At 40.5% G+C, this 26,752-nt stretch overlaps 1 protein-coding gene across 3 annotated transcripts in view; it reads right to left on the bottom strand.

Moving 5' to 3' along the window:
• The window catches only part of senp6a (SUMO specific peptidase 6a), a 76,632-nt gene extending 52,404 nt beyond the window's left edge, over positions 1-24,228 (bottom strand). For 2 of the 3 annotated variants that reach the window (XM_067416739.1, XM_067416740.1), the window contains exons 1-2: positions 23,817-24,228; positions 1,299-1,392 (exon numbers count right to left, since the gene is read on the bottom strand). In XM_067416739.1, the coding sequence (XP_067272840.1) occupies positions 1,299-1,392; positions 23,817-23,847 (125 nt within the window). In that variant the 5' untranslated portion in view covers positions 23,848-24,228. The remainder of the gene's footprint in view (positions 1-1,298; positions 1,393-23,816) is intronic. The other variant, XM_067416742.1, reaches the window with a different exon arrangement.
• Positions 24,229-26,752: the final 2,524 nt, after the last annotated feature.

Genomic DNA, 26,752 nt, shown 5'->3' with positions numbered 1-26,752 from the left:
GTGCTAAACATGGAACTTTTCCTTGACATGCAACGGTGAATAATCACACCAGTGGAAGCAGTGCATTTATCCTTTATTCATACAATATCTCTTCAGTCAGTAGAATAGCCTTCGCTTTAGTGTTTCTGTTTAACGTTAAATAAAATGAGGCATGGTATGCTAACTAGGGCTGGGCGATATGACGAAATATATCGTCTGGATGACAGAAAATGTCTATCGTTTTATATAAGGCTCTATCGCTTACGCCACGATAAGGGGTTTACGGCAGAATTTCACGTCAAGATGCACCTCACGGCATGCCCATGGACGCTGCAATACATAAATAAACATGGAGGAAGACGGTGGTAGACGCGGTTCAGACCAGGGTAATTCTCAGAGTAATTATGCCAGAGTGGGGGCATTAGCGCTCAAAACAAACTTCAGACACAGACGCTGCAACGGGCTTTTTCGCGTGGCACACTATATAGCCATATATTGAAATATTTTAATGGCAGGCATGTGTTAACTTTACCAACAGTCTTGCTTGAAAAAAAGGTTCTAAATAAAATCAAAATGTAGTCCATACTACCTTTATTTGTTTTGTATATCATTTCAAACTGCATTTCCACATTGCAATTTTGTATAGACTCTTCATAAACTGAATTAACAGAAAAATTGCTATATCGTTATCGGGATATCAAATGAGCTATATCGGGATATGAAATTTTGGCCATATCGCCCAGCCCTAATGCTAACTGTACCTTACATAGCTTACATACAACTTTATCTCACGGCTCAACAATTTTGCCTCCTACCGACCAAAATCCAAAGTACTTCCAGACATGGCTTTTTAGATTTTGGAGTTAAAATTGTTTTCTCTGCCGCGGTCGAGTTGGGTTCTGCACTTTCTGCCATCTTCACTGCAAGACACGTCAACTTTCAGCAGTGACTCCTGTGACCTGTCCCTGACAGAGCACGCGCTCACTCACAAAGCAGACAGCTACGCCTCTACTACCGCGTTTTTTTAAATTAATTTTCACCTTCGAATATATATTCAAATTTAGAATATTCGTTGACAGCCCTAGTGGGAAATGCTGGTGTCATCACATTTTTGAGAGCTAAACCAGCCTGCTTTTTTCCATACAATGACAGCATACAGTAACCAAAACAAGAACGTTTTCTCTCTTCTCTTTGACCTTGATGTTTCTCTGAGTATCGCAGTAATATCGTTTGGCTGAAAGCAGCTTTAAGCGTGCAGGAAGGGTTCATGCAGAGATGCTTGAGTGGGCTGTAAGCTGCTCTGTGCTGAATGACCTTACTCATGTCTGCTGTCGTCTTCACTATCATCTGAGAGAGAACACCTCCAGGACTGCTTAAAGCCTCCATCTCTCCTGTCCTCACATTTATCCAGGGCTACCAAACACATGAGAACAATGTATCAGAGCACATCCATACACAGGATTATATCATAAGGAATCAATTTCTCTTGATCGCTTTCGTTCGAGCAATAATAATATGTAAATATACATCAACTTTGCATGTCAATGTATGCAAGTGTATGCACACTATACTGTCCATGTCCAGAAAGGGAATAAAAACAATAGGTTACTATCGTAACCCCGGTTCTCTGAAACATCGAGTGGAGAGATCCACCTATGGGAAGGGCATCCGTACCTGACCTCTGCAGAAGCATCCAATTGCACCAAGTCTGACAAGACAGGCAGGAGCGCGCAGCCAATGCCCAGTAAGGCCCCACCCCTTACCAGCGGGCATATATGGGCTGCATACGCTACTGTACATCAGTAAGTATATTCGCTTCTCGTGCGGTAAGCGGGGCAACGCTGGTGGATCTCTCCACTCGATGTTTCAGAGAACCGGGGTTACGATAGTAACCTATTGTTCTCTTTCATCATCTCGTTTCGAGATCCACCTATGGGAGAGACATGGACAGCTCCCCGATTGCCCAATACACTCACAGTGAGGTCCTGTTAGCCAGAAAAAGACGGTCACCCCGAGGGGCGGTGCACGACGCGTCTCATAATCATGAACTCGCCACACCGACGCAACCGCGTAACTGCGGTGTGAAGCAGGACATGAAACATAGGCTATGTGTGTCACACATAAGGAAGGCAGGGTTAGGAAGACCCCACCCCCAAGACCGAATGTGCTACTGAGGTTCTGGTGACATCCAGCCTGTAGTAACGCACAAACGTATGGGGAGAAGCCCAACTGGCCGCAGAACAGATATCCTGCAGTGATACTCCCCTGAACAGAGCCCAAGAGGCGGCCAAGCCCCTCGTGGAATGAGCTCTGATGTTCCCTGGGGGTTGCACTCCCTTTGATTCATATGCCAAGATTATAGCGTCCACAAGCCAATGTGAGAGGCGTTGTTTAGACAGGGGATCTCCTTTGCGAGGAGGAGCCCATGAAAAGAAGAGTTGGTCACTCTTCCGGAACGCGCTGGTCCTAGACACATACGTTTGTAACGCACGGACTGGACACAGGGCATTTAGCCTCTGATCCTCCGCGGAGGAAAAGGGCGGAGGGTGAAAAGCGGATAGCTCCAACACCTCCGATGTGAACGCAGGGAAACATTTCGGCATGAATGCTGGATTAGGCTTGAGGAAAACCTTATCTCCACCCAGAGAGAAATTGATGCACGAGGGGTGGACCGAGAGTGCATGTAACTCACTGACACGTTTGGCTGACGCCAAGGCCAAGAGCAAGGCTGTTTTGAAGGACAGCAACTTAAGGGGAATATTCCCCAGAGGCTCAAAAGGGAATTGAGACAGAGCTTCCAGCACCATGGAGAGGTCCCATTCAGGGATCGTTCTCCTAATGACTGGCAAGGAGCGACGGGCGCCCTTCATAAATCTGCGGATTAGAGAATGCTGCCCAACCGTTGAGCCCTCAAAACCCACATGACAAGCAGAGATAGCTGCCAGATAGACCTTAATAGTGGAAAAAGACCTGCCCTTATCCATAAGGTCTTGGAGGAAACACAAGATATCAGCGACTGAGCACTGATATGACGTGAGACCCCGCCCATCACACCACTCATCGAACACCTGCCACTTACAGCCATACAAGGACCATGTAGAAACGGCCCTGGCATTCTGTATAGTAGCCACCACGCGCGGGGGAAGCCCTAACGCGCTTAGGTTCGTCCTCTCACGGGCCAAGCCCAGAGAGCTACCCTGTCCGGGTGTGGGTGATAAATCTCCCCGTTCGCTTAAGACAATAGGTCTGTGCGGAGGGGGAGGCACCACGGCTGGGCATACAACAGAGGGATTATCTCTGCCAGCCACGGCGCTTTGGGCCACCTGGGTGCTATCAGGATGAGAGAAAACCCCCCCTCTCTCGCCCTGGCCAGTGTGAGAATTATCAGGCACAGGGGAGGAAAGGCATACAGCAGCACTCTGGGCCACGGGTGGGCCAGTGTGTCCACCTCGAGGGGCGCGTCCAAGTCCTTTAGCGAGAAGAACATAGGACAATGGCTGTTTTCGCGCGAGGCGAACAGATCTACGGGCGCCCGTAGTCTCATCCATATCATGTCTACTATCTGAGGGTGGAGGTGCCAATCTCCGAAGAGCGGGTTCCCCCTCGATAGAAGATCCGCGCCTCTGTTCAGAATTCCCGGAACATGAGTCGCGCGTAACGACAGGAAAACTCGCCCGCTCCATACCAAACGCTTGTAAGCTAGGGCATGAAGCTTCGGCGAGCGCGCGCCGCCTTGACGATTGATAGCCACTGTCGTGGTATCGTCGCAGCGTACGAGCACATAATGTCCCTGCAGACGAGGCAGAAAATGATTCAGAGCCTTCTAATTGGTTAGAAGCTCTAAATAATCTATGTGCTCTGAACGTAGTTTGCTCGGCCGCAAACCGTTCACAGTTCTGCCCTCCTGGGTGGCACCCCAGCCTGTTAGGGACGCGTCCGTCGTCACGACTTTCCGCAACATGACAGTCCCCAGAGGGGTACCCTGTGCGTAAAAGTCCGCGCTCTTCCAGTGGCGCTGAGCTGCAGCGCAGGTGCGCGTCACTGTTACAGAGCGGCAAAGATCGTGTAACGGGCTGAAATGTAGTGACAAAACCCATTTCATGAACGCCCTCATCCTCAGGGGTCCTAGTGGCAAAAACTGGATAGCTAAAGCCATAAGACCCTGTAGCCTGAGACATGTGCGATATCGCACCCTCGCCCCCTCTCTGAACTGTGACAGACAGTTCGTCAGAGAGAGAACGCGCTCCTGAGAGAGACGCGCTCGCATGGAGACTGAGTTGAGCTCCATGCCCTGGAAGATCACCCTCTGACTGGGTGTAAAGCTGCTCTTGTTCACATTCACCCTGAAGTCCAGAGATCGGGTGTGCGCGAGCACACGGGAGGTGTCCTGCAACACCTTTTCCCACGAATCGGCTATGATGAGCCAATCGCATATGTATGTCAGGATCCGTAGACCAGACATTCTTAGGGGAGTGAAGCCCGCTTCCACACGCAAACAGAAAGTTCGGGGGCTTAATTTTTGCCCGAACGGAAGCACCGTGAGTTCGTAACAAATGCCTTGATAGGCGAAACGAAGAAACTTCCGGTGTGGTGGATAAATGCTTATGTGGAGAAAAGCATCTCTCAGATCGACCGATGTGAACCAGTCGTTCCGTTTCATGACACGGGCGAGCGAACCAAGGGTTAACATTATGAATCTGTATTTCCTCAAATGTTTGTTCAACACCCTGGGGTCCAGAATAGGACGGAGGGAACCGTCCTTCTTTGTGACCAGGAAATAACGGGAAAAGAAACCCTGGTTTATCAGATTGTGGGGAACCACCTGAATCGCACCTTTGTTTAGAAGAGAGGAGATTTCCTCCTTCAGGACGTGGGCCGTGCTTTCCTCTGTGTGAGAAAAGAGAACGCTGCTGAAACGTGGATGTTTCATAGCAATCTGCAGACGATAGCCCTGTAATATCATGCGTAATACAGTAAGCCAGGCTGACACACAGCTCGTGTGAATGCTCGTCCAGGCCGTGCTGGCTTCGAGCATGCCTAGCTGGCTTATTTGTGATGCAATGGCGCCCTCTAGTGGAGAAACTAGGGACGACACGTGCAGGTTCACCATTACGAGAGAAAGGGTATTTCCCTACATTGAGAGGGTATCTCGCTGTGACGAATTCATTTGATTCGTTAGATTTATTGTGTTTTTTGTGTTTCTGTGTGTGTTGTGTTTTCTGGGAAACACTGGGGCCGAAGCCTTTATTATTTGGGTGAGGGGAACACAGTATGTGCGGTGTGGTTACACTGCTTTTGAACTTTTCCTCACGACAATCCCCTTGAACAGGGGGGAACACACATCGTCCACTAAACATATGGGCTGGGCAGCCACGGGAGGGGGACACCCTACAGCAGGAACCTTCCGTCCTTTGGACAGGGGTTCTGGGGCAGGGAGAAAGCCCAGAAAACTTCTTTCGAGGCTTTTCCTTGACCTGATTAAAATTACGTCCCGGGACCGGGGGGTTAGGCAAACGCACAGGGGGCGCCTGGCGTGGGACCGTCTTCCTGGGAAGATACAATATGAAGGCCTCGTGCTCCTTCTTGTCGTCGCATCGTTGTTGCATCATAGCAACTGCGGGGCCAAAGAGAGCCCGGCCGGGCTCTACCGGGGCGCCTGCGATACGTTTCTTTTCACTATCCGGGAGACCAGACAGGTTGAGCCAGAGCGAGCGCTCTCCTACCACGGAAAGCGCCATAGAGCGCCCGCAGGTTTGGACGACCTGACGAGCATTACGGAGAACGAGGTCGTTAACCGTGATGATCTCCTTCCACAGTGCAGGAGAGGGAGAAGATCCCTTATCTAACTGCTGGCCCAGATCGTCCAGGATCTCCGCTTGGTAAGCGGAAAGGAGGGAGGAGACATTCAGAGTCCTAACAGCCAAGGCCGAGGATTTATAAACGGCCTGGTGCACCGAGGCAGAAAAACGGTCCATCCTGTTAGGAAGGACCGGCTTCGGGGGGGCGGGCAGCCCTCCCTGGACTGGGTTGAGGTGTCTGGCAATGGAGGGCTCAATGGCAGGCGGTTCGCCCATGCCGCGAGCCGCCATATCTTTAACCTCCAGCCCCGCGAGACCGTGTTTAAGATCGAGCGGGTCGTTCCAGTAGTGCCTCATGTGCTTAGCGCACGCTGGAAGAACGGGAAAGAGTTCTTTCCTCGGGCCGGGGGGGGCTCCCAACACTTTACCGTCATAAATATCCCTCTCCTGGTCGGTGGCGCTCTGTGGAGCCGGCCATTTAATGTTGAGACGAGCGGCCGCTCGTTCACACACATCCAGGAGGATGGATTCAGGCAAGGCCGCGGGGGCGCTAGCCTGGGGAATAACAGAGGGCGGGATGGCCTCCTCGTCCTTCGAAATTCCAAGAAGGCCCGCGTCGTCGTAATCACCGGACCCGGCAAGATCGTCGGCGAGCGGGAGGTTACCCGTGAAGATGTCCTCTTCAGGGAACTCAGGATTGGGCTGGTCAGCCAAAACAAGAGCCGTCGCGCCCCGGGAGGTCCCCGGTAGCGCGCTATCGTCACCGTGTTCCATATCCGAGTACGACAAGTCGAGCTCGCCACACTGAGTAGCGGCAACTTTAAGGCGGTGTCGCAGGAGTTTCTTAGGCAGTACCAGGCAGTAACTGCAGTTCTCCGGGTTCTCTATTGCCTCCTCTGCGTGCTTGAGGCCCAAGCAGACCACACAGAAAGGGTGAAAATCCTTAGCGGCGATAAGAGACCCACACGCGGCCGGGCAGGCCCGTAATAGGCTAGACACAGAAGGAGAAGACTGAGAGAGCGACATACCCGCGAAAAACTCAGAAAGGTCCGTGGCGGCAGCCGTGGAACAGGAAGACGGACGAGAGCGCGAGCGGCTCCGAATGCAGACACAGAATGTGGCAGAATAGAACTGTCACGCCCGGTGGAGGCTGATCTGGCGATATTTCCTCCTGCAGACAATAAGTGAGCAGCGCAAATCTAACCGAACTGTGTCAGTGCAGAGATCGCGAGAAGCGAATGTCAACTGATGTACAGTAGCGTATGCAGCCCATATATGCCCGCTGGTAAGGGGTGGGGCCTTACTGGGCATTGGCTGCGCGCTCCTGCCTGTCTTGTCAGACTTGGTGCAATTGGATGCTTTTGCAGAGGTCAGGTACGGATGCCCTTCCCATAGGTGGATCTCGAAACGAGATGATGAAAGAGAACATCATCACAGTAGTCCATATGAGACATCAGTGGGTTAATTAGAGTCTCTTGAAGCATCCAAAATACATTTGGGTCCAAAAATAACAAAAACTACGACTTTATTCAGCATTGGCTTCTCTTCCGCATTTGTGTTCAATCCTCAAATAATCAGCGTATTGATTCATGATTCGGATCGCCAATGTCATGTGATTGCAGCATTAGAACGAATTCAACCCAAGCGCTCTCTGGTGATGTAGATGATTAAGTTACTGTTGTTCATCTGTCCATCATCGTCTAAAGTAGGGATGCAACAATACAGTTAGTCCACGGTTCAATAAATACCTCGGTTTTGAACCACGTTTTCTCGGTTCGGCTCGTTTTTTTTGCTATTCTATTCTTAGGCGACAGGAACAGAAAAAGGTTAAGGAGAAAATGTTTTATTGCAATACTCTTTCTTTATTTTAGGCTATGCATTTGCACTACCGTACTTCCGACAACAGGACAAATGGACGGTCGTGTTTCCACTGTCATTTCCAGGGCTCGTTCAGGCCTCGTCAGGGTTTCCTCGGGGCAGACACCCAGGTTTTTTTAGGCCCATATATACCTTGATCCAAATCGGGCTTGAGGAGTGGTTACATGTCTGAAGACGCAGCGTCGCGGAAGATTTCATATTCAGCATTAAAGACTTTTAAAATCCTTTTAGCTTTTTCAAAAGAAAGACATAACTTGATGATGAGGAATCATGGGAGTTGTCGTCTTCACCTCTACAGCCGGTGGAACAAGGGGAACGAGACGCTGGAGCGATTGCTAACGAGAGACGGGCGACACACACGGCTCGAGAACAGAGGAGCTTTTATTCTGTCAGACGAGCTTCTTCCCCTCGTGTGTGTGTGTCTGTGTGTGTGTGTGTGTGTGTGTGGGAACACTGCTTTATCATATCACACACATCAGTGTGTTGAGAGTGATGTTATAATGCTACTCTGTGCGTTCACTCGGCGCTACTATGAGACACTTGTTCAAACTGCAGAGAGAGATGGATATTAGGCGGTAAAACATGGTACTCTGTGCGGTAAATCAAGAACACCAGATTTAAACAATAAGACTAACTGTGTTGAGCTGGAGAACAATCAGTAGTTTTTGTCCATCAATGATCCAAACAGTGTCTAATAAAACACATCAGATATTAAAGCGGCTTCAGTCTAATAAACACGTCAGATATTAAAGCGGCTTCAGTCTAATAAACACGTCAGATATTAAAGCGGCTTCAGTCTAATAAACACGTCAGATATTAAAGCGGCTTCTGTCTAATAAACACGTCAGATATTAAAGCGGCTTCTGTCTAATAAACACGTCAGAATAAAAGTCTAATAAACACGTCAGATATTAAAGCGGCTTCAGTCTAATAAACACGTCAGATATTAAAGCGGCTTCAGTCTAATAAACACGTCAGATATTAAAGCGGCTTCTGTCTAATAAACACGTCAGATATTAAAGCGGCTTCTGTCTAATAAACACGTCAGATATTAAAGCGGCTTCAGTCTAATAAACACGTCAGATATTAAAGCGGCTTCAGTCTAATAAACACGTCAGATATTAAAGCGGCTTCAGTCTAATAAACACATCAGATATTAAAGCGGCTTCTGTCTAATAAACACATCAGATATTAAAGCGGCTTCAGTCTAATAAACACATCAGATATTAAAGCGGCTTCTGTCTAATAAACACGTCAGATATTAAAGCGGCTTCTGTCTAATAAACACATCAGATATTAAAGAGGCTTCTGTCTAATAAACACGTCAGATATTAAAGCGGCTTCAGTCTAATAAACACATCAGATATTAAAGCGGCTTCAGTCTAATAAACACATCAGATATTAAAGCGGCTTCAGTCTAATAAACACATCAGATAGTAAAGCGGCTTCAGTCTAATAAACACATCAGATATTAAAGCGGCTTCAGTCTAATAAACACATCAGATATTAAAGCGGCTTCAGTCTAATAAACACATCAGATATTAAAGCGGCTTCAGTCTAATAAACACATCAGATATTAAAACGGCTTCAGTCTAATAAACACATCAGATATTAAAGCGGCTTCTGTCTAATAAACACATCAGATATTAAAGCGGCTTCTGTCTAAAAAACACATCAGATATTAAAGCGGCTTCTGTCTAAAAAACACATCAGATATTAAAGCGGCTTCTGTCTAATAAACACATCAGATATTAAAGCGGCTTCAGTCTAATAAACACATCAGATATTAAAGCGGCTTCTGTCTAAAAAACACATCAGATATTAAAGCGGCTTCTGTCTAATAAACACATCAGATATTAAAGCGGCTTCAGTCTAATAAACACATCAGATATTAAAGCGGCTTCTGTCTAATAAACACATCAGATATTAAAGCGGCTTCAGTCTAAAAAACACATCAGATATTAAAGCGGCTTCTGTCTAATAAACACATCAGATATTAAAGCGGCTTCAGTCTAAAAAACACATCAGATATTAAAGCGGCTTCTGTCTAATAAACACATCAGATATTAAAGCGGCTTCAGTCTAAAAAACACATCAGATATTAAAGCGGCTTCTGTCTAATAAACACATCAGATATTAAAGCGGCTTCAGTCTAATAAACACATCAGATATTAAAGCGGCTTCTGTCTAAAAAACACATCAGATATTAAAGCGGCTTCTGTCTAATAAACACATCAGATATTAAAGCGGCTTCAGTCTAATAAACACGTCAGATATTAAAGCGGCTTCTGTCTAATAAACACGTCAGATATTAAAGCGGCTTCAGTCTAATAAACACATCAGATATTAAAGCGGCTTCAGTCTAATAAACACATCAGATATTAAAGCGGCTTCTGTCTAATAAACACATCAGATATTAAAGCGGCTTCAGTCTAATAAACACATCAGATATTAAAGCGGCTTCAGTCTAATAAACACATCAGATATTAAAGCGGCTTCTGTCTAATAAACACATCAGATATTAAAGCGGCTTCAGTCTAATAAACACATCAGATATTAAAGCGGCTTCAGTCTAATAAACACGTCAGATATTAAAGCGGCTTCAGTCTAATAAACACGTCAGATATTAAAGCGGCTTCTGTCTAATAAACACATCAGATATTAAAGCGGCTTCTGTCTAATAAACACGTCAGATATTAAAGCGGCTTCAGTCTAATAAACACGTCAGATATTAAAGCGGCTTCAATCTAATAAACACATCAGATATTAAAGCGGCTTCAGTCTAATAAACACATCAGATATCAAAGCGGCTTCAGTCAAATAAACACATCAGATATTAAAGCGGCTTCAGTCTAATAAACACATCAGATATCAAAGCGGCTTCAGTCTAATAAACACATCAGATAGTAAAGCGGCTTCAGTCTAATAAACACATCAGATATTAAAGCGGCTTCAGTCTAATAAACACATCAGATATTAAAGCGGCTTCAGTCTAATAAACACATCAGATATTAAAACGGCTTCAGTCTAATAAAACACATCAGATATTAAAGCGGCTTCAGTCTAATAAAACACATCAGATATTAAAGCGGCTTCAGTCTAATAAACACGTCAGATATTAAAGCGGCTTCAGTCTAATAAACACGTCAGATATTAAAGCGGCTTCAGTCTAATAAACACATCAGATATTAAAGCGGCTTCTGTCTAATAAACACATCAGATATTAAAGCGGCTTCAGTCTAATAAACACATCAGATATTAAAGCGGCTTCTGTCTAATAAACACATCAGATATTAAAGCGGCTTCAGTCTAATAAACACATCAGATATTAAAGCGGCTTCAGTCTAATAAACACGTCAGATATTAAAGCGGCTTCTGTCTAATAAACACGTCAGATATTAAAGCGGCTTCAGTCTAATAAACACGTCAGATATTAAAGCGGCTTCTGTCTAATAAACACATCAGATATTAAAGCGGCTTCAGTCTAATAAACACATCAGATATTAAAGCGGCTTCAGTCTAATAAACACGTCAGATATTAAAGCGGCTTCAGTCTAATAAACACATCAGATATTAAAGCGGCTTCAGTCTAATAAACACGTCAGATATTAAAGCGGCTTCTGTCTAATAAACACATCAGATATTAAAGCGGCTTCTGTCTAATAAACACGTCAGATATTAAAGCGGCTTCTGTCTAATAAACACGTCAGATATTAAAGCGGCTTCAGTCTAATAAACACGTCAGATATTAAAGCGGCTTCTGTCTAATAAACACGTCAGATATTAAAGCGGCTTCAGTCTAATAAACACGTCAGATATTAAAGCGGCTTCAGTCTAATAAACACATCAGATATTAAAGCGGCTTCAGTCTAATAAACACATCAGATATTAAAGCGGCTTCTGTCTAATAAACACGTCAGATATTAAAGCGGCTTCTGTCTAATAAACACGTCAGATATTAAAGCGGCTTCTGTCTAATAAACACGTCAGATATTAAAGCGGCTTCTGTCTAATAAACACGTCAGATATTAAAGCGGCTTCAGTCTAATAAACACGTCAGATATTAAAGCGGCTTCTGTCTAATAAACACATCAGATATTAAAGCGGCTTCTGTCTAATAAACACGTCAGATATTAAAGCGGCTTCTGTCTAATAAACACGTCAGATATTAAAGCGGCTTCAGTCTAATAAACACATCAGATATTAAAGCGGCTTCAGTCTAATAAACACGTCAGATATTAAAGCGGCTTCAGTCTAATAAACACATCAGATATTAAAGCGGCTTCAGTCTAATAAACACATCAGATATTAAAGCGGCTTCAGTCTAATAAACACATCAGATATTAAAGCGGCTTCAGTCTAATAAACACATCAGATATTAAAGCGGCTTCAGTCTAATAAACACTTCAGATATTAAAGCGGCTTCTGTCTAATAAACACATCAGATATTAAAGCGGCTTCAGTCTAATAAACACATCAGATATTAAAGCGGCTTCTGTCTAATAAACACATCAGATATTAAAGCGGCTTCTGTCTAATAAACACATCAGATATTAAAGCGGCTTCAGTCTAATAAACACATCAGATATTAAAGCGGCTTCAGTCTAATAAACACGTCAGATATTAAAGCGGCTTCAGTCTAATAAACACGTCAGATATTAAAGCGGCTTCAGTCTAATAAACACGTCAGATATTAAAGCGGCTTCAGTCTAATAAACACGTCAGATATTAAAGCGGCTTCAGTCTAATAAACACATCAGATATTAAAGCGGCTTCAGTCTAATAAACACATCAGATATTAAAGCGGCTTCAGTCTAATAAACACATCAGATATTAAAGCGGCTTCAGTCTAATAAACACGTCAGATATTAAAGCAGCTTCAGTCTAATAAACACATCAGATATTAAAGCGGCTTCAGTCTAATAAACACATCAGATATTAAAGCGGCTTCAGTCTAATAAACACTTCAGATATTAAAGCGGCTTCTGTCTAATAAACACATCAGATATTAAAGCGGCTTCAGTCTAATAAACACATCAGATATTAAAGCGGCTTCTGTCTAATAAACACATCAGATATTAAAGCGGCTTCTGTCTAATAAACACATCAGATATTAAAGCGGCTTCAGTCTAATAAACACATCAGATATTAAAGCGGCTTCAGTCTAATAAACACGTCAGATATTAAAGCGGCTTCAGTCTAATAAACACGTCAGATATTAAAGCGGCTTCAGTCTAATAAACACGTCAGATATTAAAGCGGCTTCAGTCTAATAAACACGTCAGATATTAAAGCGGCTTCAGTCTAATAAACACATCAGATATTAAAGCGGCTTCAGTCTAATAAACACATCAGATATTAAAGCGGCTTCAGTCTAATAAACACTTCAGATATTAAAGCGGCTTCAGTCTAATAAACACATCAGATATTAAAGCGGCTTCAGTCTAATAAACACATCAGATATTAAAGCGGCTTCAGTCTAATAAACACATCAGATATTAAAGCGGCTTCAGTCTAATAAACACATCAGATATTAAAGCGGCTTCAGTCTAATAAACACATCAGATATTAAAGCGGCTTCAGTCTAATAAACACATCAGATATTAAAGCGGCTTCAGTCTAATAAACACATCAGATATTAAAGCGGCTTCAGTCTAATAAACACATCAGATATTAAAGCGGCTTCAGTCTAATAAACACATCAGATATTAAAGCGGCTTCAGTCTAATAAACACATCAGATATTAAAGCGGCTTCAGTCTAATAAACACATCAGATATTAAAGCGGCTTCAGTCTAATAAACACATCAGATATTAAAGCGGCTTCAGTCTAATAAACACATCAGATATTAAAGCGGCTTCAGCCTAATAAACACATCAGATATTAAAGCGGCTTCAGTCTAATAAACACATCAGATATTAAAGCGGCTTCAGTCTAATAAACACTTCAGATATTAAAGCGGCTTCAGTCTAATAAACACATCAGATATTAAAGCGGCTTCAGTCTAATAAACACATCAGATATTAAAGCGGCTTCAGTCTAATAAACACGTCAGATATTAAAGCGGCTTCAGTCTAATAAACACGTCAGATATTAAAGCGGCTTCAGTCTAATAAACACTTCAGATATTAAAGCGGCTTCTGTCTAATAAACACGTCAGATATTAAAGCGGCTTCAGTCTAATAAACACATCAGATATTAAAGCGGCTTCAGTCTAATAAACACATCAGATATTAAAGCGGCTTCAGTCTAATAAACACGTCAGATATTAAAGCGGCTTCAGTCTAATAAACACGTCAGATATTAAAACGGCTTCAGTCTAATAAACACGTCAGATATTAAAGCGGCTTCAGTCTAATAAACACGTCAGATATTAAAGCGGCTTCAGTCTAATAAACACGTCAGATATTAAAGCGGCTTCAGTCTAATAAACACGTCAGATATTAAAGCGGCTTCAGTCTAATAAACACATCAGATATTAAAGCGGCTTCAGTCTAATAAACACATCAGATATTAAAGCGGCTTCAGTCTAATAAACACATCAGATATTAAAGCGGCTTCAGTCTAATAAACACGTCAGATATTAAAGCGGCTTCAGTCTAATAAACACGTCAGATATTAAAGCGGCTTCAGTCTAATAAACACGTCAGATATTAAAGCGGCTTCAGTCTAATAAACACGTCAGATATTAAAGCGGCTTCAGTCTAATAAACACGTCAGATATTAAAGCGGCTTCAGTCTAATAAACACGTCAGATATTAAAGCGGCTTCAGTCTAATAAACACATCAGATATTAAAGCGGCTTCAGTCTAATAAACACATCAGATATTAAAGCGGCTTCAGTCTAATAAACACTTCAGATATTAAAGCGGCTTCAGTCTAATAAACACATCAGATATTAAAGCGGCTTCAGTCTAATAAACACATCAGATATTAAAGCGGCTTCAGTCTAATAAACACGTCAGATATTAAAGCGGCTTCAGTCAAATAAACACATCAGATATTAAAGCGGCTTCAGTCTAATAAACACGTCAGATATTAAAGCGGCTTCAGTCAAATAAACACATCAGATATTAAAGCGGCTTCAGTCTAATAAACACGTCAGATATTAAAGCGGCTTCAGTCTTATAAATACGTCAGATATTAAAGCGGCTTCAGTCTAATAAACACATCAGATATTAAAGCGGCTTCAGTCTAATAAATACGTCAGATATTAAAGCGGCTTCAGTCTAATAAATACGTCAGATATTAAAGCGGCTTCAGTCTAATAAACACATCAGATATTAAAGCGGCTTCAGTCTAATAAACACATCAGATATCAAAGCGGCTTCAGTCAAATAAACACATCAGATATTAAAGCGGCTTCTGTCTAATAAACACGTCAGATATCAAAGCGGCTTCAGTCTAATAAATACGTCAGATATTAAAACGGCTTCAGTCTAATAAACACATCAGATATTAAAGCGGCTTCAGTCTAATAAACACATCAGATATTAAAGCGGCTTCAGTCTAATAAACACATCAGATATCAAAGCGGCTTCAGTCTAATAAACACATCAGATATTAAAGCGGCTTCAGTCTAATAAATACGTCAGATATTAAAGCGGCTTCAGTCAAATAAACACGTCAGATATTAAAGCGGCTTCAGTCTAATAAACACGTCAGATATCAAAGCGGCTTCAGTCTAATAAATACGTCAGATATCAAAGCGGCTTCAGTCTAATAAACACATCAGATATTAAAGCGGCTTCAGTCTAATAAACACGTCAGATATTAAAGCGGCTTCAGTCTAATAAACACATCAGATATTAAAGCGGCTTCAGTCTAATAAACACATCAGATATTAAAGCGGCTTCAGTCTAATAAACACGTCAGATATTAAAGCGGCTTTAGTCTAATAAACACATCAGATATTAAAGCGGCTTCTGTCTAATAAACACGTCAGATATTAAAGCGGCTTCTGTCTAATAAACACATCAGATATTAAAGCGGCTTCAGTCTAATAAACACATCAGATATTAAAGCGGCTTCAGTCTAATAAACACATCAGATATTAAAGCGGCTTCAGTCTAATAAAACACATCAGATATTAAAGCGGCTTCTGTCTAATAAACACGTCAGATATTAAAGGGGCTTCAGTCTAATAAACACATCAGATATTAAAGCGGCTTCAGTCTAATAAACACATCAGATATTAAAGCGGCTTCTGTCTAATAAACACATCAGATATTAAAGCGGCTTCTGTCTAATAAACACGTCAGATATTAAAGCGGCTTCTGTCTAATAAACACATCAGATATTAAAGCGGCTTCAGTCTAATAAACACATCAGATATTAAAGCGGCTTCAGTCTAATAAACACGTCAGATATTAAAGCGGCTTCAGTCTAATAAACACGTCAGATATTAAAGCGGCTTCAGTCTAATAAACACGTCAGATATTAAAGCGGCTTCAGTCTAATAAACACGTCAGATATTAAAGCGGCTTCAGTCTAATAAACACGTCAGATATTAAAGCAGCTTCAGTCTAATAAACACATCAGATATTAAAGCGGCTTCAGTCTAATAAACACGTCAGATATCAAAGCGGCTTCAGTCTAATAAATACGTCAGATATTAAAACGGCTTCAGTCTAATAAACACATCAGATATTAAAGCGGCTTCAGTCTAATAAACACATCAGATATTAAAGCGGCTTCAGTCTAATAAACACATCAGATATCAAAGCGGCTTCAGTCTAATAAACACATCAGATATTAAAGCGGCTTCAGTCTAATAAATACGTCAGATATTAAAGCGGCTTCAGTCAAATAAACACGTCAGATATTAAAGCGGCTTCAGTCTAATAAACACGTCAGATATCAAAGCGGCTTCAGTCTAATAAATACGTCAGATATCAAAGCGGCTTCAGTCTAATAAACACATCAGATATTAAAGCGGCTTCAGTCTAATAAACACGTCAGATATTAAAGCGGCTTCAGTCTAATAAACACATCAGATATTAAAGCGGCTTCAGTCTAATAAACACATCAGATATTAAAGCGGCTTCAGTCTAATAAACACGTCAGATATTAAAGCGGCTTTAGTCTAATAAACACATCAGATATTAAAGCGGCTTCTGTCTAATAAACACGTCAGATATTAAAGCGGCTTCTGTCTAATAAACACATCAGATATTAAAGCGGCTTCAGTCTAATAAACACATCAGATATTAAAGCGGCTTCAGTCTAATAAACACATCAGATATTAAAGCGGCTTCAGTCTAATAAAACACATCAGATATTAAAGCGGCTTCTGTCTAATAAACACGTCAGATATTAAAGGGGCTTCAGTCTAATAAACACATCAGATATTAAAGCGGCTTCAGTCTAATAAACACATCAGATATTAAAGCGGCTTCTGTCTAATAAACACATCAGATATTAAAGCGGCTTCAGTCTAATAAACACATCAGATATTAAAGCGGCTTCAGTCTAATAAACACATCAGATATTAAAGCGGCTTCAGTCTAATAAACACGTCAGATATTAAAGCGGCTTCAGTCTAATAAACACGTCAGATATTAAAGCGGCTTCTGTCTAATAAACACATCAGATATTAAAGCCGCTTCTGTCTAATAAACACGTCAGATATTAAAGCGGCTTCTGTCTAATAAACACATCAGATATTAAAGCGGCTTCAGTCTAATAAACACATCAGATATTAAAGCGGCTTCAGTCTAATAAACACGTCAGATATTAAAGCGGCTTCAGTCTAATAAACACGTCAGATATTAAAGCGGCTTCAGTCTAATAAACACGTCAGATATTAAAGCGGCTTCAGTCTAATAAACACGTCAGATATTAAAGCGGCTTCAGTCTAATAAACACGTCAGATATTAAAGTAGCTTCAGTCTAATAAACACATCAGATATTAAAGCGGCTTCAGTCTAATAAACACATCAGATATTAAAGCGGCTTCAGTCTAATAAACACTTCAGATATTAAAGCGGCTTCAGTCTAATAAACACATCAGATATTAAAGCGGCTTCAGTCTAATAAACACATCAGATATTAAAGCGGCTTCAGTCTAATAAACACATCAGATATTAAAGCGGCTTCAGTCAAATAAACACATCAGATATTAAAGCGGCTTCAGTCTAATAAACACGTCAGATATTAAAGCGGCTTCAGTCAAATAAACACATCAGATATTAAAGCGGCTTCAGTCTAATAAACACGTCAGATATTAAAGCGGCTTCAGTCTAATAAATACGTCAGATATTAAAGCGGCTTCAGTCTAATAAACACATCAGATATTAAAGCGGCTTCAGTCTAATAAATACGTCAGATATTAAAGCGGCTTCAGTCTAATAAATACGTCAGATATTAAAGCGGCTTCAGTCTAATAAACACATCAGATATTAAAGCGGCTTCAGTCTAATAAACACATCAGATATCAAAGCGGCTTCAGTCAAATAAACACATCAGATATTAAAGCGGCTTCTGTCTAATAAACACGTCAGATATCAAAGCGGCTTCAGTCTAATAAATACGTCAGATATTAAAACGGCTTCAGTCTAATAAACACATCAGATATTAAAGCGGCTTCAGTCTAATAAACACATCAGATATTAAAGCGGCTTCAGTCTAATAAACACATCAGATATCAAAGCGGCTTCAGTCTAATAAACACATCAGATATTAAAGCGGCTTCAGTCTAATAAATACGTCAGATATTAAAGCGGCTTCAGTCAAATAAACACATCAGATATTAAAGCGGCTTCAGTCTAATAAACACGTCAGATATCAAAGCGGCTTCAGTCTAATAAATACGTCAGATATCAAAGCGGCTTCAGTCTAATAAACACATCAGATATTAAAGCGGCTTCAGTCTAATAAACACGTCAGATATTAAAGCGGCTTCAGTCTAATAAACACATCAGATATTAAAGCGGCTTCAGTCTAATAAACACATCAGATATTAAAGCGGCTTCAGTCTAATAAACACGTCAGATATTAAAGCGGCTTCAGTCTAATAAACACATCAGATATCAAAGCGGCTTCAGTCTAATAAACACATCAGATATTAAAGCGGCTTCAGTCTAATAAACACATCAGATATTAAAGCGGCTTCAGTCTAATAAACACGTCAGATATTAAAGCGGCTTCAGTCTAATAAACACATCAGATATTAAAGCGGCTTCTGTCTAATAAACACGTCAGATATTAAAGCGGCTTCTGTCTAATAAACACATCAGATATTAAAGCGGCTTCAGTCTAATAAACACATCAGATATTAAAGCGGCTTCAGTCTAATAAACACATCAGATATTAAAGCGGCTTCAGTCTAATAAAACACATCAGATATTAAAGCGGCTTCTGTCTAATAAACACGTCAGATATTAAAGGGGCTTCAGTCTAATAAACACATCAGATATTAAAGCGGCTTCAGTCTAATAAACACATCAGATATTAAAGCGGCTTCTGTCTAATAAACACATCAGATATTAAAGCGGCTTCTGTCTAATAAACACGTCAGATATTAAAGCGGCTTCTGTCTAATAAACACATCAGATATTAAAGCGGCTTCAGTCTAATAAACACATCAGATATTAAAGCGGCTTCAGTCTAATAAACACATCAGATATTAAAGCGGCTTCAGTCTAATAAACACATCAGATATTAAAGCGGCTTCTGTCTAATAAACACATCAGATATTAAAGCGGCTTCAGTCTAATAAACACATCAGATATTAAAGCGGCTTCTGTCTAATAAACACATCAGATATTAAAGCGGCTTCAGTCTAATAAACACGTCAGATATTAAAGCGGCTTCAGTCTAATAAACACATCAGATATTAAAGCGGCTTCAGTCTAATAAACACTTCAGATATTAAAGCGGCTTCTGTCTAATAAACACGTCAGATATTAAAGCGGCTTCTGTCTAATAAACACATCAGATATTAAAGCGGCTTCAGTCTAATAAACACTTCAGATATTAAAGCGGCTTCTGTCTAATAAACACTTCAGATATTAAAGCGGCTTCAGTCTAATAAACACTTCAGATATTAAAGCGGCTTCAGTCTAATAAACACATCAGATATTAAAGCGGCTTCAGTCTAATAAACACATCAGATATTAAAGCGGCTTCAGTCTAATAAACACTTCAGATATTAAAGCGGCTTCAGTCTAATAAACACGTCAGATATCAAAGCGGCTTCAGTCTAATAAACACATCAGATATCAAAGCGGCTTCAGTCTAATAAACACATCAGATATTAAAGCGGCTTCAGTCTAATAAACACATCAGATATTAAAGCGGCTTCAGTCTAATAAACACATCAGATATTAAAGCGGCTTCAGTCTAATAAACACGTCAGATATTAAAGCGGCTTCAGTCTAATAAACACTTCAGATATTAAAGCGGCTTCTGTCTAATAAACACGTCAGATATTAAAGCGGCTTCAGTCTAATAAACACGTCAGATATTAAAGCGGCTTCAGTCTAATAAACACATCAGATATTAAAGCGGCTTCAGTCAAATAAACACATCAGATATTAAAGCGGCTTCAGTCTAATAAACACGTCAGATATTAAAGCGGCTTCAGTCTAATAAACACATCAGATATTAAAGCGGCTTCTGTCTAATAAACACGTCAGATATTAAAGCAGCTTCAGTCTAATAAACACATCAGATATTAAAGCGGCTTCAGTCTAATAAACACATCAGATATTAAAGCGGCTTCAGTCTAATAAACACATCAGATATTAAAGCGGCTTCAGTCTAATAAACACATCAGATATTAAAGCAGCTTCAGTCTAATAAACACATCAGATATTAAAGCGGCTTCAGTCTAATAAACACATCAGATATTAAAGCGGCTTCAGTCTAATAAACACGTCAGATATTAAAGCGGCTTCAGTCTAATAAACACTTCAGATATTAAAGCGGCTTCTGTCTAATAAACACATCAGATATTAAAGCGGCTTCTGTCTAATAAACACATCAGATATTAAAGCGGCTTCAGTCTAATAAACACGTCAGATATTAAAGAGGCTTCAGTCTAATAAACACATCAGATATTAAAGCGGCTTCAGTCTAATAAACACATCAGATATTAAAGCGGCTTCTGTCTAATAAACACATCAGATATTAAAGCGGCTTCAGTCTAATAAACACATCAGATATTAAAGTGGCTTCTGTCTAATAAACACATCAGATATTAAAGCGGCTTCAGTCTAATAAACACGTCAGATATTAAAGCGGCTTCAGTCTAATAAACACATCAGATATTAAAGCGGCTTCTGTCTAATAAACACTTCAGATATTAAAGCGGCTTCTGTCTAATAAACACATCAGATATTAAAGCGGCTTCTGTCTAATAAACACATCAGATATTAAAGCGGCTTCTGTCTAATAAACACATCAGATATTTAAGCGGCTTCAGTCTAATAAACACATCAGATATTAAAGCGGCTTCAGTCTAATAAACACATCAGATATTAAAGCGGCTTCTGTCTAATAAACACATCAGATATTAAAGCGGCTTCAGTCTAATAAACACATCAGATATTAAAGCGGCTTCAGTCTAATAAACACTTCAGATATTAAAGCGGCTTCTGTCTAATAAACACTTCAGATATTAAAGCGGCTTCTGTCTAATAAACACATCAGATATTAAAGCGGCTTCAGTCTAATAAACACATCAGATATTAAAGCGGCTTCTGTCTAATAAACACATCAGATATTAAAGCGGCTTCAGTCTAATAAACACATCAGATATTAAAGCGGCTTCAGTCTAATAAACACTTCAGATATTAAAGCGGCTTCAGTCTAATAAACACTTCAGATATTAAAGCGGCTTCTGTCTAATAAACACATCAGATATTAAAGCGGCTTCAGTCTAATAAACACATCAGATATTAAAGTAGCTTCAGTCTAATAAACACGTCAGATATTAAAGCGGCTTCAGTCAAATAAACACATCAGATATTAAAGTAGCTTCAGTCTAATAAACACGTCAGATATTAAAGCGGCTTCAGTCTAATAAACACATCAGATATTAAAGTAGCTTCAGTCTAATAAACACGTCAGATATTAAAGCGGCTTCAGTCTAATAAACACATCAGATATTAAAGCGGCTTCAGTCTAATAAACACATCAGATATTAAAGCGGCTTCAGTCTAATAAACACATCAGATATTAAAGCGGCTTCTGTCTAATAAACACATCAGATATTAAAGCGGCTTCAGTCTAATAAACACGTCAGATATTAAAGCGGCTTCAGTCTAATAAACACATCAGATATTAAAGCGGCTTCTGTCTAATAAACACGTCAGATATTAAAGAGGCTTCAGTCTAATAAAACATTACCATCGGTCCGTGTCCTGGTTAAAATCGCTTATTTCTCTGGGTTTAAAGATTCTTGAAATCATTTGGGATCATGTAAACACAAATCAACAAACTATAGAACACTGTTCTAGTGGTTCATGGATATTTGAATCCAAAAATCTTACAGATTGTGCCTTCATACTCATTTACGAACATTATGTTCACAAAAATGACACACTTTAAGTAATCTGAAATGGGTCATTGTTTTATGAACTTGTTTTTTTTAATTTAGACAAACTTAAAGGAACACTCCACCGTTTTTAGAAATAGGGCTTATTCAACTTCTTTCCTACATTTAGATATGTGGGCAAATTCATTTTTGTCTCAGTGCATTGTTTGAGTTTGGCAGGATCGCCGCTAACTTAGCTTAGCATAATGAATGAAATCCTATGTTGCCAGCTAGCATGTCCCAAGTATAAGTGACATGACATTCAAAAGGGACAGTAAATGCACAATTACGTGTTATATTATGCTTTTTTGAAGAATAATGTTAAGCAAGAGATTTAGTAGTGTTTAATGCTTTGTTCTGCTAGTTTAGAAGAGTTTCTGTTTTTTGGGGGGTTTCCATCATGGTGACGAGTGGAGGATGAGCTTAGTTTGAGAACAGATTATGTTAAATGTTTTATATTGCTGTACTCATTCAGCAAGTGCTTTGCTATGCAAATTATATCAAAGCATTGTGTTACCAATTAGCAAGGTGGCATTTATCGAATTAGCTAGTTTAAGCTAGTCAAGTTTCCACTACTAAAAATTAGTTTCTGTACACACACACACATGGTCCGTGTCCAAGTTAAAATTGCTTATTTGATCTAGATTTAAACATTCTTGGAAACATTTGGGATAATGTAAGTACACAAGTCAACCAAATATAGAACATTGATCTAGTGGTTTTTAGGTAATCCAACAATCTTACATACTGTGCCTTTAAGGTTGCATGGGTCAAACAATAAAAAAAAAACTATTTTTTTAAATTTATTACTTTTTTTGTGGTGGGTCAATTTTGGCAGGGCATGTAAAAATTGGGTCATGAATAAGGAGTAAAACTTTGATTAAGATCTCAAGTGGGGTACTGATCCAGTGAGCTACCTGACAAGAAAATAACAAAACATGAAAAAATTGCAAAGCCAAATCATCTAATATACTAAATATTTAAACAGTTCTGGTTCTGAGATTAACTTTTCAACATTTTTAACTTTAAATCCATCAAACTCAGCTTAGACATATTAATGCATTTCATCCATATGAAGACAATATGCTAGTACTGCTAATGAGAGCATAATATAGTTTTCTCCTATCAGTTGTAAGGAAAATATTATTCTAATAAAAATACAATGTATCAATGTATGAGGTTGGGCCCACACTAAAGCACTAAGAAACATGGCTAATACAATCTAAATACAGCGGTGAGGAATGAAAAAAGATATAGTCTTGTTAATTTTTGATGCATTTGTTTTGATCCCTTTTTTATTTGAAAGATTTCAGGGGGTTGTTTATCGCCTCAAAGCATCAGGCCTCAGTTTATGTTAGCATGCATAAACTGAGACAGACGATTAAACAAGAGGACAGACCTTCAAACTACACATATGCGATACAGTGCACTTTAATTTTAGTATATTTATGGTTTTATCGCAACATATGCGTGTATTTTTCCCTGTGTGGGTGAAGCTGCTCGGTTAGCATGTGAGCTAACACACACGGTGAAAACTGAATGTTTACAATAATACACGAACACAAGACAAACAGCTCATTAGAACATAATACAGACAAATAAACACAAATATCGTGTCTTACCTTCAATAAATAGACTCTTTTTATGATTCATTTTAGTCCATCTCTTCAAAACGTGCTTAATCTCGCGCACGACTTCTGTCACTCCAACACTTAAAACACTTTAATATTACACATTTGAGTTCATGTTCATATCTCAGTACGACTCAAATTCAATATACGTCAAATTATGTCGCTTGCTTTGTGCTTTTCAGTCCACCTTCAGTCCAAATGAGCAGAAATCCAGCTGAAAACAGGACGAGAGAGGAGAAATATCCGTCTTACTGCGGTGATAAAAGGCTATTAAGAAAATTACCCGACTAGTGTGGGAGATTAAAATGCATTTAGGAAAACATTACATTTTTAAGACGTTTTTGTGAAACTCTGAGCGGTTAAAAGTGCATTATTCTGCAGCATGAAGCGCTTATTGAGTCACTTCCGCTAAGACTTTTGTGCAATATCAGTTAAATGTCGTAGTAAAGATATAATTGCTAGTGCATTGGTATATTCTTAAATATCAATATTCATCTAGATTGTGATAAAAGATTAAAGTATCTGGGATTTTAAGGGCTGCTGGACATTTGTTATTGTGGTAGACATAAAACTATTTTGATGCATACCATGCATAATGTTGTGGATAACTATGTTAGGCCTTTGTACATAAATACAATTTTTAACACAATAAAATCGAAAACGTAACTTTAAAGTATATTAAATTATATATTAATAATATTATACTAATGTCTATTATATTATATTATATTATATTATATTATATTATATTATATTATATTTATTATATTATATTATATTATATTATATTATATTATATTATATTATATTATATTATATTATATTATATTATATTATATTATATTATATTATATTATATTATGGTCAGCATGGGCACCCTGACTGGTCAGCGGATATGCCGCCCCATATGCAACAAACTGAGCTGCTCTGTGTATTCTGACAGCTTTCTATCAGAACCAGCATTAACTTCTGGAGCAGTTTGAGCTCCAGTAGCTCGTCTGTTTGATCGGACCACACGGGCCAGCCTTCGCTCCCCACGTGCATCAATGAGCCTTGGCCGCCCATGACCCTGTGGCCGGTTCTCCACTGTTCCTTCCTTGGAGCACTTTTGATAGATACTGACCACTGCAGACCGGGAACAGCCCACAAGAGCTGCAGTTTTGGAGATGCTCTGACCCAGTCGTCTAGCCGTCACAATCTGGCCCTTGTCAAACTTGCTCAAATCCTTACGCTCGCCCATTTTTCCTGCTTCTAACACGTCAGCTTTGAGGACAAAATGTTCAGTCGCTGCCTAATATATCCCACCCACTAACAGGAGCCGCTATGAAGAGATCATCAGTGTTATTCACATCACCTTACGCTTCCTATAATGTTCACGCAGAGGCTGTGCATTTGACCACATGAGCTTTTACACTATGAAGTGTTTACACTATGTGGAATCTACCTCTGGAAGTGGTTGAAAGCTGACAAGCTCAAAACATATATTTAGCATCGTCCACTTGTGATCCGATCGACCAAAATGAGAGACTGAAACTTGCTGAGGTCAGCTGGGTCTTTGGGCACATGTAATTTCCTCTCAGTAGCTCTAAGATTTGTTCCATGGTCACAAAAAGGGCATCTGTGAGGACAATACTGTCAGAAAGTATCAGCAGGAACATCAACATCAAGAAGAAGTGATTAGTGGAGGGAGAGATGCGGTCATAGAGCCGGAGGAAGATCAGAGGCGAAAAGAGACTTCCTGCTCGATTTCTGTGCTCAGTCAATTTGATTTGATTGGTCCTCTAAATCATTTTGACATTATCCGTGTTTCTACTGTCACATCCGGCGATTAATCGGGCCTCATCGGGGCAGGGCCAATAGGGCACTTTTTGAGGGAACAGCCCTTTGTGGTGGTGTCTGAAACCATAATGGATGTTATCGAGAGCACTTATTAAATCCCACAAATTACACCGCAATAACGAGAGAATACTGCAGAATACCCATAATGCATTCTGAGAGTCGCGCGCAGAATGGATTCCTGCGTCTCGCCAGAAAAAGCTGAATCATCCGTCCATCCATTTTCCAAACTGCTGGTCCAATATGGCTCCAGCGTAATATCATACAGGTATAAATTCCTTTTGAATTGATTATTAAAGTTTAATTAAGGTTTATAATAGTTTCCATGACAGAATTCAATTTACACCAATCAGGCATTATGACCTAATATTGTGTTGGTCCTCCTTTTGCTGCCAAAACAGCCCTGACCCATCGAGGCATGGACTCCACTAGACCCCTGAAGGTGTGCTGTGGTATCTGGCACCAAGATGTTAGCAGCAGATCCTTTAAGTCCTGTAAGTTGTGAGGCGGGGCGTCCATGGATCGGACTTGTTTGTTCAGCTCATCCCACAGATGCTCGATCGGATTGAGATCTGGGGAATTTGGAGGTCGAGTCAACGCCTCAAACTGGTTGTTGTGCTCCTCAAACCATTCCTGAAGCATTTGTGCTTTGTGGCAGGAGCATTATCCTGCTGGAAGAGCCACAGACACCAGAATACCGTTTCCATGAAAGGCTGAACATGGTCTCAGCAATGCTTAGGTAGGTGGAGCGTGTCAAAGTAACATCCACATGGATGGAGGACCCAAGGTTTCCCAGCAGAACATTGCCCAAAGCATCACACTGCCTCCACCGGCTCGCCTTCTTCCCATAGTGCATCCTGGGGCCATGTGTTCCCCAGGTAAGCCACACACACACACCCGGCAATCCACGTGATTCAAAAGAAAATGTGATTCCTCAGACCAGGCCACCTTCTTCCATTGCTCCGTGGTCCAGTTCTGATGCTCACGTGCCACTGTTGGTGCTTTCGGCGGGGTCAGGGGTCAGAGGTCACCCTGACTGGTCAGCGGCTATGCCGCCCCATACGCAACAATCTGGGCTGCTCTGTGTATTC

Source organism: Pseudorasbora parva, chromosome 15 (genome assembly GCF_024679245.1).
Source record: "Pseudorasbora parva isolate DD20220531a chromosome 15, ASM2467924v1, whole genome shotgun sequence".
NCBI classification, from domain to species: domain Eukaryota; kingdom Metazoa; phylum Chordata; class Actinopteri; order Cypriniformes; family Gobionidae; genus Pseudorasbora; species Pseudorasbora parva.
Note: the sequence above shows the minus strand (reverse complement) of the source record. Positions and strands in the feature narration are given on the sequence as shown.